Source organism: Anas platyrhynchos, chromosome 3, assembly GCF_047663525.1.
Source record: "Anas platyrhynchos isolate ZD024472 breed Pekin duck chromosome 3, IASCAAS_PekinDuck_T2T, whole genome shotgun sequence".
NCBI classification, from domain to species: domain Eukaryota; kingdom Metazoa; phylum Chordata; class Aves; order Anseriformes; family Anatidae; genus Anas; species Anas platyrhynchos.
In genome coordinates, this window is record NC_092589.1 from 2,643,833 (window position 1) to 2,661,975 (window position 18,143).

The 18,143-nt window shown below is 43.6% G+C and overlaps 1 protein-coding gene across 6 annotated transcripts in view; it reads right to left on the bottom strand.

Annotated features, from left to right (window-relative positions):
• The window catches only part of LOC101793955 (sodium/potassium/calcium exchanger 3), a 303,296-nt gene that overhangs the window by 133,570 nt on the left and 151,583 nt on the right, over nucleotides 1-18,143 (bottom strand). For 2 of the 6 annotated variants that reach the window (XM_027453145.3, XM_027453151.3), the window contains exons 7-15: nucleotides 15,590-15,664; nucleotides 9,831-9,856; nucleotides 8,596-8,649; nucleotides 6,884-7,017; nucleotides 4,162-4,322; nucleotides 3,307-3,583; nucleotides 2,226-2,392; nucleotides 890-1,004; nucleotides 405-517 (exon numbers count right to left, since the gene is read on the bottom strand). In XM_027453145.3, the coding sequence (XP_027308946.1) occupies nucleotides 405-517; nucleotides 890-1,004; nucleotides 2,226-2,392; nucleotides 3,307-3,583; nucleotides 4,162-4,322; nucleotides 6,884-7,017; nucleotides 8,596-8,649; nucleotides 9,831-9,856; nucleotides 15,590-15,664 (1,122 nt within the window). Of the gene's footprint in view, nucleotides 1-404; nucleotides 518-889; nucleotides 1,005-2,225; nucleotides 2,393-3,306; nucleotides 3,584-4,161; nucleotides 4,323-6,871; nucleotides 7,018-7,708; nucleotides 7,774-8,595; nucleotides 8,650-9,830; nucleotides 9,857-15,589; nucleotides 15,665-18,143 lie in introns of those variants that run through there. The other 4 variants (XM_027453144.3, XM_072035180.1, XM_072035179.1 and 1 more) reach the window with 3 other exon arrangements.

Here is an 18,143-nt window from a genome sequence, read left to right on the forward strand (position 1 = left end):
TCATCCTTTACATCCCACCTATGTATTTACCCTATCTTATTAAAACAGTATCATTCTCCTTATTTGGAATATATTCAAGTGCATAAAAACACCATATGCTCTAGTGAGCTAGCTTATTTCAGCACAGACTGCTGCCTTTAAGGAAGAAATGGAAATACCTGTCCTCCAAGAGATATGGAATGTATATTCACAAGTAATTGCCATTACCCCCAAATCAAAACAAAGCAAAACTACTTGTTTCTTCAAAACCAATCCACAGAATGTGGTGTGGGTTGTGTTTTTTTGTTTTGTTTTGTTTTGTTTTTGTTTTTTGATAGATCTAGCCAGTCTATATAAAAGCCTTTGATAGAAAACAGATATGTGTATAAATAAATAAAAGTAATGCAAACAAATGTAGGACTTACGTATGATCCATAATTCACTGCTAAGGTCTGCAAAGCCCATGGGAGACCTAGGCCAATTAAAATATCAAAAACATTGCTTCCAATGGAGTTGGACACAGCCATATCCCCCATACCTGCAAGAATGGAAACAACCAAAAATCAGAAGTCTCAGAAAGACCCTTATGCCATCTTCTACACAATTCTACAACAAACGTATTTAAATCTTATAAAACAATAACAACACCAACAACACATCCCTGCTTTTTTGGGAAGCTTTGGAAGTTGGCAACGGTGCCAAAACTTGTTCCACACACTCATTAAGAATCTGTTAGCTGCTTTGCAATAGCAACAAAATTCTTTTCCGCCTTTGAGCTTGCTTTAAAGTTCAGCCTAAGGGAAAGGGCTATGAAAGTTTTCACATCCAGGATACACCTTTGCTACCTAAAGAGGACAAGGACACACAGAAACAATTCAACAGTAGCCTGACATCTCTGTGACGAACATACCTTGCCTTGCTACGATAAGGCTTGCCATGCAGTCCGGCACACTGGTTCCAGCTGCCAAGAAAGTGATGCCCATTATCACATCTGGAATTCCCAGTGTGTAGCCAATGATTGTCACCTAAGGAGAATTAAACTGTCAGGTGGTCTACAAAGCTTAAAATCAGAGGCCAGCTTGGCCTAATTCTGCAAGATGCTGTGAGACAATGTTTATTGCTCAGTGCAAACTGACACTTTCTCTAAAGAGAAGCAATGACAGTTTTTTTTTTTGTTGTTTTTTGTATATTCATCATCTAGCAGAGGATAGCACTGACCTACTACATACTCTCTTTGATTAGGTGACTAGGTGCTTTACAACTTTCATCCACAATGTTCCTAATGCTAACCTGGAGAAGAGGCTATATGGTGGTCACTACCCTGTGTAACAGTCTCCTGATATTGTCTGGAGCTCATTGACATTATTACATAGAAATAATAGCTAAGACGATACCAAAACAACCCCAACATTCATTACATTATGAAAAGGTATATACAAAAAAAACAAGCCACTGCAAACAATTCCTATTGGCACAGAGGAGATACCTTTAATTTCCTTTGTTCCTTTGCAATAGAGTCTATGATTGATTAGCACTCTTTGATCTGATATAGATTTTAAAATTTCGGATGCTTTTGTTTAATGATACCACATTTTCTATTAGCCATATTTAATTGCACAGCAGAAAGAGAAAAGCTTAATCAGAGATAATGCTTGCCCTTCTGAATTCTCTACAGCATACTTCAAGAAATGTGAACCATAAAGCATGAGAAGCAGAACAGTGACCCTGTGGGTTCTGGTATTTCACCTATGGAAAGGGGGGATAGCTTTTTCTTGAAAAACATCTAATCCTCACAGATGAAAAGCAGAAGAAAATATGTAACTTTCTATTTACTGTCCAGGGTAGCATGGGTTATTGAAAACAAAACCAAATAAACTCTCTTCTGTAACTGGTTTGATTAGTTCCTAGGGAAAACCCCAGCATTCATTCTTGCACTTAGTACAAGAACAAATCGTGAAGGTAGAGGAAAAGTTTTATTGTCTCCCTCCTCCCAGTGGGAAAGCTGTGGCCACTGCTTTAGTGAGGTATCTCCATGCTCCTCAGGTGCCACACTGAGACAGATCATGAGTTGTGCACTCCATCACAAGAGCAGCAGCCAAATCCAGGCTTCCCTTACTTTCCTGATGCCAGTGCCTTACCATCGTCTAATTCTTCTTAAGAGTATAGACCACCTAATTTCTCTCAACTGACAAAAATCAATTTTGTCGCCTTCTCAGGCTGTGCTTTCTGCTTTAGTGGCTACATACCATCCACACCATCATGTACGAGAAAGCTGCAATCCAGAGGGTAGAAGAAGCAAAAGTAACCATGAACCATTTTTCCAAGTGGGGTTTGTTACAGTTGGGCACTGTGAAATACAGGACAAAACTCAATGGCCATGTGAAGAGCCACTTCAAGACTTCTGTTTTGCCAGCTGTAAAACAAACGTGAAAGAACCATGATTCCAGCCTGTTTTAGTTAATTGTAACAAACAAGAAGCCAGAGCTGCCTCAGCCCAAGGTCTAATTGAACAGATAATGACACTTCATGTTTAGAAGACCACAGCATGAGATCAAAGGCGGGAGATAGGAAGGTAAAGAAGGGCACAAGGAAGGAGTATGCAGTGCATGCCCTTGAAATCCAGTGAGTGTGATAAGCAGTGAGTCAGAACAAAACTGCTACACTTTCTGTTTCTGTTCCTGCAGGTGCCACGTAAGAACCAAGTTCTAGAAAGAGATATGATCCGTCTTCAACTGCTAAACAGGAAGGTACAGAAAAGATGGAGCCAGGCCCTCCTTATGAGTGTACAAGGAAATAGTGAGAGACAATGGACCCAACTTGCAACAAGGGAAATTCTGAATAGTTACTACCATAGTAGTACCACTGACATAGGAGCACACCTTATTTCCCAGCAAAGATAAAGCCTAGGCTGAGATGCATCTGACCTGTTTTCAGGCAGCTTGCCAGTGGCCCCACCATCCTTGGCTTCCTCTGCAGCCAACGGGGAGTGGTAGTCCTCTCCAGAGAGTGACCTGGATTTTGGGGCAGAAACCCCCTGGCCGAAATTGCTGCCTCTCACCACTGACTGCAGCAGCAGCACTGGACAGCTGCAGGGCCAACACATAAGCTGCGGCCAAGGTGCACCTGAGCCCAGCGGTCTGCATCCAGAGAAGTTCCTGCTATTTTCCAATTCATCTGTTACCTGTGACCAGGAACTAAACTGCAAGGTAAAGGCTGACGGGAGCTGTCACAGAGACACTTCTACCCCAACATGCACCTGTAATGTTTTCTGGCACAGTCAAACCGAGTTTTGTTTTCTGGAACAACACAAATGCATGAGCTTCTTACTGGGTAGGTCAAAAGGTGTGTATGGCCCTTCATGGTCATCATTGTCATCATCTTCATCCTCTTCCTCATCATTTTCGTTGTTCTCATTATCCTCATTCTCATTTTCTGTTTCAGTGCCAGCCTCAGCCGTGTCCTCCTCTCGCCGTGTGCTGTTCATGCTCCGCTCAGCTGAGTTGCTTGGGCCTGTTCCATTCTCTACCACATGCTTGATCGGTATTTTGATTGCTACTTCTGATTCACCATTGGTGTAAGTCCTGCTGTTTATCAGTCTTTGTCTCTGTAAATGCAGGAAAAAAATCTTGCTCAAAGACAGATTCTTTTTAATTAATTAATTTGTTTATTTATTTAAAGAGAAAAATGTATTTATTTAAAGAGAGAAACAGAGAGAGATGTGCAGAGTTTTTTAAACAAATGGTTTTAAAAGGGATGAATTTTGATCATGCATAATGCAATGGATGCTTGAAGACAAATCTCACACAGATACAACTTTAAGAAGAGAACGAGCAGTAGATGTAGAATTGACTACAGGCATAAAACAAGACCAGGGTCAGATTCAGTGTAGTACTATGTTATAAAATAAGTGTAAATGATGCTAACATCAGATCAATGCTGGGGGCATCTGCAGTGAGCAACAGCTACAGGAAGCATAACCACGTAACAACCACATTAACTTTCCTAGAATCCCCACATGTACAGATATCAAAGGATGATTTAATCATTCTCAGAAGGATGAAATCTGGAAAAATGCTATCAGGGATCCAGAAAACTACTGAGGTCCATTTTGACCTGAACAGTGTCACAGGAAAGGGAAAAATCAGAATGAGAAAGAGGGGGAAAAAAAGATAACAGACATACCTCATTGATTAGCATGCGGCTAGCCATGGAAAGACGTGTTTTTGGGGGAAAGTGGCTGGTTATCATGATCCGGAGCCCAGCCTCAGAAAATGAAAGCTGGTGTGGGTAAGCAGACAGCAGCTCATCCACCATGATCACTGAGGCTTTACGGTGGAAATTCCCTGCAGCCAAGAAATGAAGAGAAGCTGAGGCCATTGTTCACCACCAGCCTCTCTCTCCACCCTATGTGGCTCTTGGCAGAATAAATCTGCGGGTTCCAGAGCTCCTTCCTAAGAACCATTTCTTCAGCTACTGCCTCCTCTAATTTTAATTTCTGTCTTTACATGGCAGGTTTTATCAATAAATCATCAACATGGTACCGCCACACATGATGTTATTAGAAAAGTAAATCTACTCTGCACAGTTCATCATAGGCTTCTGTTAAGTGGATTGTTGCTTCCACACCATTGAGGTCGAGGTGGTGCTGCATTAATTCCACTATTAAAAACTGCACATGTGCAAGGATATTGGCCTCATCCACCACTGACGGCACACTGGGTGAGAAAACTGTCACTGTGTTCTTGCAGAGTACCAGTGTAAACAAAAGCAGGTTCCTGCATCCCAGCTTGCAGTTCATTGCTGGAAGCTGCCATCAAATCTGGCAGCAAACACAGATGCCAGTCCGTGGGGTGCAACCCACAGCATGAGAGCAAAGAGCAGATGCGCTCCAGCTGGGGCACAGCACCAGCATCTGCCACCTCTGTGTGACAGGCCCAGACTACTTGGGTTGTAAATCCTGGGCCAGGACTGGGACTCAGCAGTAGGGAAACCCAAGATCTTCCCTGCACAACTGTGCTCAGCACTGGCAGGTGTTTGATGGTGTCAAACACTTGGTGATTGGTCACTTGGATGGTGATTGCTTATCACCATCCCTGTTAGTCTTAGAGCAGAGTATCTCCTCAGCCTTAGGGCCACTTTCTTTTTCTGAGGAGGTTTTCATGGATGGTAATAGACATGTGGGGCCACCTATATTCATAAAAATCAAAATAGCCAGATAGCTTTTCTTAATGACTTTATCAAACTGGCATGTCCTATGTGGTACAGAATCCTTTCTACTTGATTTTTTTTGTCCTCTGTTCAGAAAATTAGGAGCTCAGAAAGCAAACAGTACTGGTGGAAACCCTCAACACTCCGGCCTGCTGAAATCAGGGCTGTTTGCGACCCCTCACTACTGCTGGTGTGCACAGCAGTACCACCTGCCTATCTGAGCCTGGTGGCCTGCTGCCAAGTAAACACAGGAACAATCCACAAGAAAATGAAGCAATACTTTGGTCTTCCTTCCTCAGCCAGTTTGAGTAAATGCAAATGTTCAAAACAAAAATTTACCAGCAGCTGAGCAGTGTCTTGCAAAGAAACACTCTGGTAAGATTTAAACCAAATCCCACAATCAGAAATGCCTCATTTGTGTGTAATCCTGAGGTCACTGGGTAAACCTGAGTTTATGCTTCTGTTTTATCAACCTAGCTCTACTGGTACAGTGCAGTTTCGCTGTTGAGACCCGAAGGCTACAGTAGACTGCCATTCTAGTAAGAGCAACTTCCCCAAACCAAAGTGCACCACACTCACAAAAACCTTCCCTCCACTAGCAACAGGGCAGTAACATGATAGCTGGCATCTGGTAGACTCACCAAAGGGTTTCAGGTCAGCAAGAAAAAACATCTACATTTCATGCATACTGTATATGGACTATATTTTTCATTCACTGTTCATGGGAAAACAGCTGTTTTTGTTAGTTTTTTTTTGAGTCCAGCACATCAAAAAGGGCAGCTCATCTGCACTCAGAGACCAGGACTGCTTTAGACAAGAAAACAGCTCCTTCTCAAGTGAAACCAGTGACACGGGGCAGGGGCAGCTGTTATTCCTGAGAATAGGTGCAGAAAAATGCCAGGCAGTTACTGCACATGCTTGTTGCCTGTTGCAAAGACGAAATATGACTTTGTATCTTCTGTACATGCAGTTTAACCCATGCTCACACCAATGCATACACAGAACTACCGCACCTGAGCTAGGAGTGGGTGACTTTTTAAGATGAGGACATAAAATATTTCTTTTAATGTGATCACAGCTGAATTCAAATGGAAGAGGATTTCAGCCAAAGTGAAATCATCCACTTAATAGATCATTTATACGGAAAAGTTGTGCAAATTCAAGATACCACACACAGTAAAAAGCATGTTATCTGGACCAACGTAGATTTCCCTCCCTCCCTGAGGAGGCACACACCCTAGTTTAAATATGGCCTTATTTCCTGTTCAGTTTATGCTGCTTTGGAATGAAACTAAATATACTGATGATGCCAAATGTGAATGAACATCTTCAGTCAAGAATAACCACCTCCACAAGAGGACTTGCACTGGTGTGGCTGGACGGTCTAAATAAGAAGCTCCTGTGCAAGTCAGGCTCGAAGCTGAGGGGGTGCTTTCAGCCAGGTACTTGTCCAGCAGCAACAATTACCCCGAGAAGGCCTGAGCTGCCTCCGCTGTGCCAAGGATGCAGTGGCTGGGGTCACTGTTTGCCCTCAGGCACAAGAGTCATGGCCATCTGGTGGAGCTTACAAAGGGCCACCTCCCTGCCTATCTCAGTGCTGATCAGACAAGACCAGCCCACACCACAGGACCAGCAGACAAATTTGTAAACATTCTGAACGATGCAAGCAAGTGGGGTGACTTACTGGAACAGTTACCTTTCTTTAGTAACACCACTGTAGCATCACAGTTGCTGTTATCATCCATTTCTGTATTGTTTGCTAATCCATTCACCATATTTGCAGCGTTTTTCGTCTTCCTTTCAAAACAGTGATGTATGGTAGAGTTGTACCTGCACAAATGAAACAAACTCTAGATGTACCTTTTTGCTGCTTCTATGTGGATTTCTTGACACTGCCTTTCCTACACTCAGGTCCTGGTTTCAAGGAAATCTAGGTATAACATGCCACAAATCTAACTGAACTAAATGCAGTGCAACCTCTCTGATTTATCATATTTCAAAGCCTTGTGGGCACAATCTCTAACAATATGCTTTTTTATAAGTAGGCAATATTCCCACAGCAAATAATGATTATACATCATTGTGCTTTTTTAAAAAAAAAAAAATCACAGTCACTCCTGAATATGAGTGCTATTTTACCCGTGGAGGCATACTAGAGAAACACAAGACAACCTGCTAAATTCTGGTCTCAACTAGAAAATTTATTTATTTATTTTTAATCTCTGTTTCTTATCATGTTTTGAGTAGCCAGGTGCTGACATAAACATGAGCTAGGGATCTCCCCACAATACTCAAAGGTAAGGGTGGGCCACTGTGAGCTCCTGGCCAGGGTCCCTAACCAGGCTGACAACTTCACCAGCTGTCTCCAGACATGTCTGAAACATCTGTTCAAACTACAGCATCACTTTTGGGAAAACAACAACAACAACAAAGAACAACAACAAACAAACAAACAAAAAACACAACAGCAAAACAAAACAAACAAGCAAAAAAACAATTATAGATTTAACAGTAAAATTACCTGCTGTGCTGGCCAGTAAATTGTTGCAAGGGTGAACTTACCCTCCACATTAACGAGGAAGTTTCTAATTACTAGAAGTGAGATGAATTCTGACTTTGTTCCCTTTAATCCAGCCTGACTGCTTTGCTGTTCTTAGAATTGCTCTCATAATATTTACTCTGTTCATAATTTCAAAACAAACCTCTACTCTTACTTGTTGAGACAAGACCACTGGCGTGCTTGGCAGCTGGTAGGTTTTGTTTAATGTTCCAGTTTCAATCTGGGTTTCTTTTCCACTGGCTTTTAAAAACAAGGCAGGAGGAGGGGAACCAAACAACAGAACAAACTTCCCTAGCATCAACTTGGGTGAAAGCAGCTACACAGGACAGATGCTTGGAAAATAAGTGTGGGTTGTGCTGCAGTTTTGTCGCGGGTGTCAAAGGAAGGAATAATGAATCACTGTGGGGTTTTGTGCCCCCCCAAAAAGCACAGTGGAATTTTCCACACGTTTGTTTCTGAGCAGGGGTGCTAAAGCAAAGAATGAAGATGTTGTTTTGGTGGGAGTCAGGGATGGATTCAGGCCTCTGCTCTGCCACAGGCTCACTGAGTTAGCCTTGGTCAGTTCACACAGGGTGAGATCCAGACAGCATCATCTACCTGTAGATGTCTGATACTTTGAGCTGTACTATGGGGATAAGCAGCCCCGCCCTGACTCATCAGAATACATGAAAAATAGATACATGACAGGACAAGATGCTTTGTCCCCTGCTGATGGTGGTCCTTCTGGCATGCAAGCTGAGCGATGCAACAGAAGCCCTGACTACAGCACGCTGCCTTTGCAGCCTCTGCAAAAGCACCGAAGCTGGGAGCCTTCCAATCTAAACAAGCCAGGGATGCATTTGACTTACTTCATAATAACGATGTAGATGGCATACATCAGCACCAAGACTAAGGACTCCCACCTGCAAACAAAAGCGACAGAAAGCACATCAGAATGAGGCCCAGTGCCCACTCCCGTCACACCACAGGCACACGGAAAGGCTTGACCCTCCCAGCACGCCTTAACACTGCCCTGGAAGAGGGGATGGGTGAAGAAACAACTCGCATGCCCGAACGCCTGCATTGTTGCTTTGACTTCTGCTCTGGTTTTACTTGGCCAGATCAGTCTGCCAGCTAGAACAGATGACTGAAACCAAGAGTTCTGAGAACAAGCGTGCATCCAAGGAAGATTGACGCTTCTGTAAGGACAACACGTGTAGGACTGCAGCAGAGGGAGTGCAGAGACTGTTCTGCTCAGCAGGTGTGGGTGCAAAGCAGGCTGTGGGGGCCTTCTGAGCATGCTAAAGCACTCTAGTTGTGATGAGATGACCTGAACAAGGGCTGGCTGCTCTTTACTGCTGCTGCACAACCACAGAGCAGGCAGCAGGCAGCAGTTTAAACAACCCATCAGACTGTGATGGTTTCTTCTGCTGCTTCTATGTCAAACTAAAGGAATTTGTGTAAAAAGAGGATAGATTATGACTTTAAACTTGTTCCTAGCCATCGTGGTTTTTTTCTGTCCTTTTTCATTGACCAAAATGCTGTATTCTGCATAGATTACTCTGGCAAACTGCTAGTCCCTGTGGAAATAATCCATTATCACACTGCTACGTACTAAAACTCATGGGTTACCTTCTTTTTAATGATTTTGAAACGTTGCACTAACCATACCAACATCTCATTCCTGGCAGTTCACCACAGCTTCCTCATTGATGTGTTTTGAGTAGAAGGACAGTCAAACACAATTGGGCCTCAAGTCAATTTTAGTTAAACAAAACAAACAAAGAAAAAACATTGCAAAACTCAGTGTTTCAGAAATCCCCCTCTGAAATTAAACATAAATCCCCCAGTGAGAAGGAGTTTAAGAAAACACACAACACAAGAAGCCTGACTCCCCCTAGTGCTTGTAATCTAAACAATGCTGTCTGTGAGTGAAATCAAAGCTACCACTCACTATCCAAGCCCTAAGACGTGCTGAAAATACAATGATCTTAGCAAAACTTTTGATTCCCCCCTTCTCATGAACCCTGTTTATTGCAGCTTTTGTGTGGTAAACAGGAAAATGAACAAGAAAGAAATGGGATCCACAGCTGGATGTACTTACCAAGAAACTTTTTCGTCATAAATAAACTGTGGAGGAAAGATTTTAAAAGAGGCATGTTAGACAAGAAATGTGACAGCGTGCATCAGAGCTGAAAACAGCCCACCACATGAACAAGGGGCATGGGGGGCAGAGCAACCCAGGGCCTGGGCAACAGGATTAGGATCTGGTCTGTTTTCCTCTGAACATTTCAGCTCCCAGTTTCTCTCCCCTAGAAAAGCAGGGTGGTACTTCTTCCCAAATAGCATTGGGTCCTGCAGAACTGGCACTGTTGCAGCACTGAGCAGAAGTGCTTACAAGGAAAACAGAGGTGACCTGGAGAAGGGACAGATACTGCCTCTCCTTTTGAGCTGCTCTTAGGTGGCAACTGGGAAGCAAATACGCAGATTTACAGCCACTTCTACAGCCGGCATGAATGACAGGTGCTCCAAAAAAATTTCTGGCTAAAACTGGCCATGGGACATGATTTCCTAAGAGCTAAGTTATCACCGCAGGAGCTGGATTTAACTGCTGTTATAGTAATTTTAGTACATCTGCAGACCAGTGTTGAAGCCTCCCTCATGATGCTGTGCAAACCTCTTCGGAAAAGAAACGTGTCTTTCTTCTGCATATATAAGATGCCATGTGCTGGGGAACAAACAATGCTGGGGCAGAGAAGTGCAGGGGTATTTGCCCATCTTCGCTTGGCTCCATTGTTTGAGGAGGCAGATGTTAGGAGCTCACCGGTAGATGGCTGCAGTGTTCCACGGCTGGGTACTCTCCCAGCGTACACCCATCACCACCAGCACCTAGGTGCTGGGAGAACAGGGGACTTCCATGGTCGCCTTGCCGGTAGCACCCCTCTTTGCTTCCCCTTCCAGCTCAAGCGGACACCTGTGTGAGGGCTGCTCCAGCTGCCGGTCCCAGAACCAGGGATGCCCAGCCTGGCTCGCCCAATGCATGGGGAGGCCACGGCGGGGAGGCTGGGATGCCTGGCGGGCAGGACAGAGGCAAGGGGCAGCCGGGCAGTGCTAGGATGCCTGCTGCTTGCCACTTGGTCCTGTTGAGGCACCTTTGCCTGCCTGAAGAGGTGGGAAGGCTGTATTTCCACTAGGAAAACACATCCGTGGAAGCGGCACCAGGGAACACCAAGGAAAAGGAAACGAGCTTCTGAAAGTATGGTGAAACACTTCCTTTAAGCTACAGGGCTTGTAAACAGCAACTCCTGTTTGACAGCACGCACCAAATAATAGCTCTATTTGTTACTGGAAAAACACGCGACAGCAAAACATTATGCATGTTATGTCACAGTGCCCAGGCACCATGATCCAACCTGACAACAGCTATTTTAGGTTACAGCATTTTGGTGTGATAGGACACAAAAGCGTGTTGATCTCTGTGATTAAAAATAGCAACAATCACACTTTTTTTCACTAATGACAATGACCACGTCCCTTCAAGGTAAGAAACAGTGGGATCTTTTCCTTTCAAGGGAAATAAGGAGTAACAGTTTTGCCAAGCTCTAAAAGAAGACAGGGATACTTTGTAATATAACAAAAATCATACTGCTAAATCAACATGAGGTAGATGTGATAAGGAGAGTTTATCTGCTTCTCATCTCTGTGATTTAATGTTCACTCATTTTCAACTGGCATGGAGCACCAAACAGGTGAGTTTGCTGCTTTGCCATTTATTACTGCAGCACTGCAATTCCTTTGCTGGTGGAAATGGAAGGAAACAAACCCACATGGATTTACCCAGCAGAATGTTAAACCATTGAATCTCAGTGTTGGCAGGGATGTATTCATTTCCCCTCAGGTGTATTGCTGGTTAGCTTAGATACCCATGGAGCACAACTCATATTAGAGCACCACAAGTTGCTGTTGAAAATAATATGTGAGCAACCTTCTACAAGCAGTATCATTGCTCACGTAAGACAACTGTATTTTGGCTGTAGCAAAGTCTCAATGCCCTGGCATGGCAAATTATCCCTATATAGAAAAGCATTTAAGTGACTCCTAAAATTTAAGGCCTGTACAAGTGTTAGACTGTAAGCGACATCCCACTGCAGAGAATGCCCACTAAGGGCAGGTTTGAGACCACCTCATGAAAGTGAACAGGTACAAGTCTATGGGGCCTGATGAGACGCATCCCAGGGTCCCGAGGGAACTGAGTTGCCAAGCCTCTCTCCATCATATTTGAAAAGTGCTGGCAGTCAGGTAACTGACTGGAAAAAAGGAATCATCAGTCCCATTTTTACAAAGGGTAGAAAGGAGAACCCAGGGAACTACAGACTGGTGACCCTCATGTGAGATGTGAGGACAGAATGGAAGAAGAGTTCATTAAGAACAGCCCTGCAGAGAAGGACTTGGAGGTTCTGGTGGACGAAAAGCTTGACATGAGGTAGCAGTGCATGCTAGAAGCCCAGAAGGGCAACTGCATCCTGGGCTGCATCAAGAGAGGAGTGGTCAGCAGGTGTGAGATACTAAGTTATATTTTTGCAGTAGAGAATTATTTTTCTGTATTCCAAGGTAGTTGTGTAGTCATGGTAAGGAGAAATGCTAAGTAGATAAGTGGACAGTAGAAGGCCTTACTGTTCCAAAATAAGGTAGAAGCTTGATGAAAAACAGGATGAGCAATGTGAGAACAGTAAAACAAAGATCACAAGTTCTCAACACATAAAAAAGGAGAAATTAAAGGGTTGAAAAAAAGAAAAATGGTACATATTTGGTACAGAGGAGCATCGAGTAGCTTGTGAACCTGTAGTACTCAGCCAATGATGAAACAGGGGAAGTGATCAGGTGTTGGGTAATAGGGAATAAAAGGTTATGATTTGTTTACTAAAATGCGCTCCTAATTGACAGGACACCTGCCATTGCAATCGCAAATAAAATAGCTTCACAGAAGATCCTGTCTGAAGAAAATTATTTGCGATGTTTCTCACACAGGTGAAGGGAGGTGATTGTGCCCCTCTGCTCTGCCCTCCTGAGGCCCCTCCTGGAGTACTGCGTCCAGGTTTGGGACCCCCAGCACAAGAAGGATGTGGGGCTGTTAGAATGGGTCCAGGGGAGGGGCCAGAAAGATGATCGGAGGGCTGGGGTACCTTTCCGATTAAGAAAGGCTGAGAGAGCTGGGGCTGTTCTGCCTGGAGAAGATCTAACTGCAGCCTTTCAGTATTTAATGGGATCTCATTAAAAATATAGTGACTTTTTACATGGGCAGACAGTGAGAGGAAAAGGGGGAATGGTTTTAAACTAAAAGACGGGAGATTTAGATTAGATGTTAGGAAGAAATTCTTTACTCAGAGGATGGTGAAGCACTGGAAGGGGCTGCCCAGAGAAGCTGTGGATGTCCCATCTCGGGAGGTGTTCAAGGCCAAGCTGGAAGAGGCCCTGGGCAACCTGATCTAGTGGGTGGCATCGCTGCCTTCGGCAGGGGGTTGGAACTAGGTGATCTTTAAGGTCCCTTCCAACCCAAGTCATTCTATGATTCTATGAAATGAGAAAAGTGAGTTGAAGTTGTGCTACACTCTGCTGTGAGCCAGCAGGGTGTCTCCTAGTGGAGACATCAGGGCTTGGGGAGTCAGTTTTGAATCACAATGTGCTCCCACCTAAATGTGATTCTACCTTAAAAGGAGATGTAAGATCTGAGCTACTGTAAAGCCAGGGGTCCTTGGGTGAATGATGGAGAAGAGAGAAAATTCTTAAACTGAAGCAGTGTTTAGACTCTGAAAGGAAAAATCCACATTTGCTTTCAACTGGGGAACAATACTACATACAGTAGGGGTGGTATATCAGTCGAGTCTTTAACCATATAAAATGTTTTCCCTTCCTCTCATTTTACTCTGTTTTTCTTTAACAGGTGTTTAAAGGACACATGCAATGACTTCTGTTGAGTACCAGTGAAGAGATGTGGGGACCATTCTGCATCTCCAAAGCCTCAGCTGGCCATGATTCTAACATCCAAATAAGAGCTCTGGCAATACCTCCAAGTCTCAAGTTGCACAGTCCTGTCCCGGCTGCACGAAGGACTTTGAATGTCACAGTGTAAAATGAGCACAAGAGTGGGCACAAATCTGGAGAGAAATCCGAGGCTTAAGAAAAAAATAACAGTACCCTGATATAATGGGGTACAGCTCCATGAGAAAAGGATATCTGCAGTTTTCTAACTGTGAAGAACACCTCACACAGAAATAAACTATAGGAGAAAAGTTTTAAGGGTAACAGAGGTGGGTGTTCAATGAGTAGTATAACTTACTCATTACATAGGATATGTAGCTAAGAATTTCAGGGACACACTGGACATGATAAAGAATGGTTCTCAGTGTCCTGAAGCAGTTGACAGTCACGAGGATGAACCAGATACAAGGAAAAAAATCTGCCTTGCCTTAAGAAATTAAAAGCCAATGACAGGTTCAACAACAGATTTTTAACTCACCTGCCTCCACACACTATATGATGCACCCAACACAGACAACAAGAGGCTAAATAAATGGCAGGTAGCTGCCCACATCTGTGCTTCTCCTGGAATAAACTAAGAGAATACCTGCTAGATGTCTTTATGCTTGTGCAATGTAATTTATTACAATTAGTAGGTGTGGTTGAGTTTATTGGTTAGGAACACTTTTTGGCATGATGCTACTTGCCAAGTTGTCAAAGCAAAAAAAAAAAAACAAAGTGTTTTGTTTTGCAGCCCATTACTAACAATTATTTAGCTTTTATTCTAGCAACCATATTGATGCATGCATTAGATTGAAGACAAGTTCATCGGGTGCAAAACGGCTGACCTTGCAGTAAGCAGAATAAAAGTACAAGCAGGTTGAGGCAAACCCTCTGAGATAGTACCTACAGAATACATACAAGGCATACACACATGATGAGTGAAGGCAAAACAAAGCACAGTGTTGAAACTGTGACTAAGAAACATTGCATGAACTTCAGAAATGCAAAGTGTCCATCTTCTGACTCTAAACTTCCCTTCTTCTTATTTACATAAGGAAGTTAACTTCACAAAATCACTTTCTTAGGGAATGTATGGCCCTAGACTACATGCCCAAACAAATAAACAACAAAGAAAAGTAGTAACTGTTACCAAAAAAGTCTATTTTTGCACTTCCTACTTTGGTATTTATTGCAAAGATAATGCTATGGCACTGTCTTGTACATGCATTTTTCATTGTATAGCTCAACTTTCAGAGTTGTTGGGTATTTACTGAACTTGGTGGAAGCTGGAATCAGAGTAGCACTATGAGTTAGTGGAACTGTAGCCTTCATTACAGGATTTGCTGTTAGCATGCACTGTACAAGACCTTGCCCCCAGTTACACATTACTTTAATGTTTTGTAGTTGTTGAGGATCTCTGTCCTCTGGGCACAAACGCTGCCTCCTTACAGGTCAGTTAGATACTTCTTGCAGCAGAGCCAGAAGGAAGTTGTGAGAGTCACTGTCTGCAGAGAACAGAGCGACACATCTTCTTCAGTTGGGCTGCAGCATGGGTTTTCAGCTCTGCGGCCCACCACTGTACTAGGACTGGGACATGCTTCCCCCCAGCTGTTGCTGCAGCCTCTATGGACATTTCTCCATCTCTTACCCTTGGGCCATGCTTTCCTACAGAATGAGCGAGACCACAAGTACATTTTTCCATAAGAAGAGAACCACGTGGCTCCTGGAGCTACGATCTCAGCTACAAGACTATGGTTTCTTGGTGGGTTCCCTTTACAGGCAGCAGTAGACATGTGGGCTCCCAAAGAAGAATGACATGTACAATTGCCTTCAAAAACTTACCACAATGAGTGCAACAACAGACAGTGTATAGTAGATTGAATCTCTCAGGAGACTCCATGACGACAGTGCAACAACCTGGGAAAACAGGCAAAGAAAGGATGTCAACCAGGCTCTTACCAGCACAACTGCCATGTCAACAGCAAGTGCCATGGTCAAGCCTGTCACTCGGTGAAAGCTGTCCCCGTGCACGCTTGGACACGGTGAGGAGATCGCAGGTATGAGATGAACTGGCTTTCTGAGACTGCTGGTGGAATAGCTGCTAGGGTGGGATGGCCAAACCTGAAGAGCAGTAAGTGCAAGGTCACAGACACACAAAATCAAAGAAGTGGTGTCAAACCAATGGAAAGGGTAATCAAATCCCATGTATTTATGGATGACAGAAATGAGCCTGGGAGGCTACAGACACCCTTTTACCCTGAAAACCCTGCCCTGCGTCAGTGCAGCTCCCACCACTGAGCCAGCAGTAGCAGTCCCTGCAGGCTGAGCTGCTGCCAGGGCTGGCACACCGTGTCACAGAGGAGGCTGCACGTGCTGCTGCTGCTGCTCGGGCAGCAGAAGGGGCTCGGCTCTACCAGCAGGGCAAAGAAAGTCAGCACTGTGTCAGTGTCACTGTGTCAGTGCCGACATCCAGAAGTGAGCATCCCAGCTGAGAATGGTCAAAGAGATAATAGCCCAACCAGGCCTACAGGACAGGATGTCCACTCTTTCCGCTCCCACCACCATATTTCTATTAATTTTCCCCAGCCTGGCAGTCCTGTCTTCCTTGGGAGGAAACCATCCTGAAATGCTGAGCAAGAGCTCCAGGTACATGAAAGTGCAGTACATAGGGCAGCCCCCAGGTACTGCTCAGCAGCACACACACTCCCCAGCACACCCCTACCCCACATGCCTGTGTCTGCCAAGAGTCCAGACGCTGGAGCCTCCTATGCTGGGTTTCCAGGAAACTGCAGGCTGCTGGATTTTACACTGGGCTTGTTCTTGTGAAAAATAATAATTGAATAATAATTCATTCACGGGAAGGAACAGAAGTGGCGCTGCAGAATGGCTATCTGACAGCATGGAGCAGCCAGACCCCCAGCACAGCGCTAGCCTGAGCCTCTGCAGAGCCACGGCTTTGCCTGCTGGTCACGGGCATTGCTGCAGTTCTGGGCATATTTGCACAGGATTTGGGACAACTACTCAATCGTCCAGCAAATCAGCACCTTAAGATCAAAATCCAAGTGATTTATAGGCAACAGAGGATAAAACAGGATTGCTGTGCAGTTCATTTCATTTGACACCTTTCAGAACCAAAGAAATGAGGAAGAACTGTCATTGTAGGCTGAATGAGACTGGAATTCAGATATTAGAGGATGTAACACCAGTGAGACAGTTAGCCTTTAACTTCATTACAGGCATTTGAAAGGGCCGATGAAAAGCAGTCATGTGATGGTAACATTTTCAGTATGCCAAAACTCTGATTACAGTTTTGGCAGTGCTGGGAAGTCCCCCACTCTCAGTACAAAATTATCCTCAAATCTTTATTTTTCATTTCCACAGTGCATTTCAAACATCATTGGTCACATTCTTCCCAAGTGTAAACCACATGGGAGGTGGCTAAATTACACTGTTCTGGTTTGATCCCTAAATGTAAAAATTAATTTTCTGACAACATCCTCCAGTCTTGTTCATGCATGAAATCAGCCAAACAAACAGGAAGTTCATTCTCATTTCTATCTATAGAAAGATCCTATTTCAGAGTGCTTGCAAAAAGTAGTTTCCCAGATTTCTCTGCTTATCAACTCTTACAGTAGTGGAACTTTCCTGATTGCTAGCAAAATAAATACTTAAGATACTGAACATTATACTTTAAAATCTCTGTTCTATGACCTCTTAACACTTAAAGTTAAGTGTAATTTATGCCAAGAGTAAAGCCTCTTTGTGCAAATATTGACAGTAAGAAACTCTTACAAAAATCACAAACCAAACCAACCAATCAACCAACCAATCAAAAAAAAAAAAAGAAAAAAAAGACAACAACAACAAAAACCCGGCCTTTAAAGTCCTTGAGTCAGATTACATTTATACCAGCTGACAATGAATATCTATTCATGTAAGAATAGATAAATGGCAATGATTTATCATGGAAATTTCCAAATGTAGAAACCTGGAGTTAGGTGCATAGTTCTGTTCAGAGACCCTTCATTAAACATTATGGATAGTTGGACTCCTTCCTTTTGATTGAGCAATTTTTGTAAGAGAGTTTATGAAATGATTTGATATTATTCCAGTCAGCTTTACAATGCTATTTAAGGTCCTATGCGCCTTTCTGAGCACAGATGCTGGTGGAGCTTTGATAGCTATAAACTTTAGATGTGCATAATAGAAGTTTTAACAGTTCTGAAACAAATGACTACAGGACAGTAAATCCCAAATGAGCAGGTTTGCTGGTAACCGTAGCTATTTATCTAATTAAACACTCCTTTGGTTATAAGGGGTGTCACCATACAGCAGAGCATACCACTAAAAGCAAGATGTTGCAGTTACCATGAGTTAAGCTAGAATCTCTCCTGTT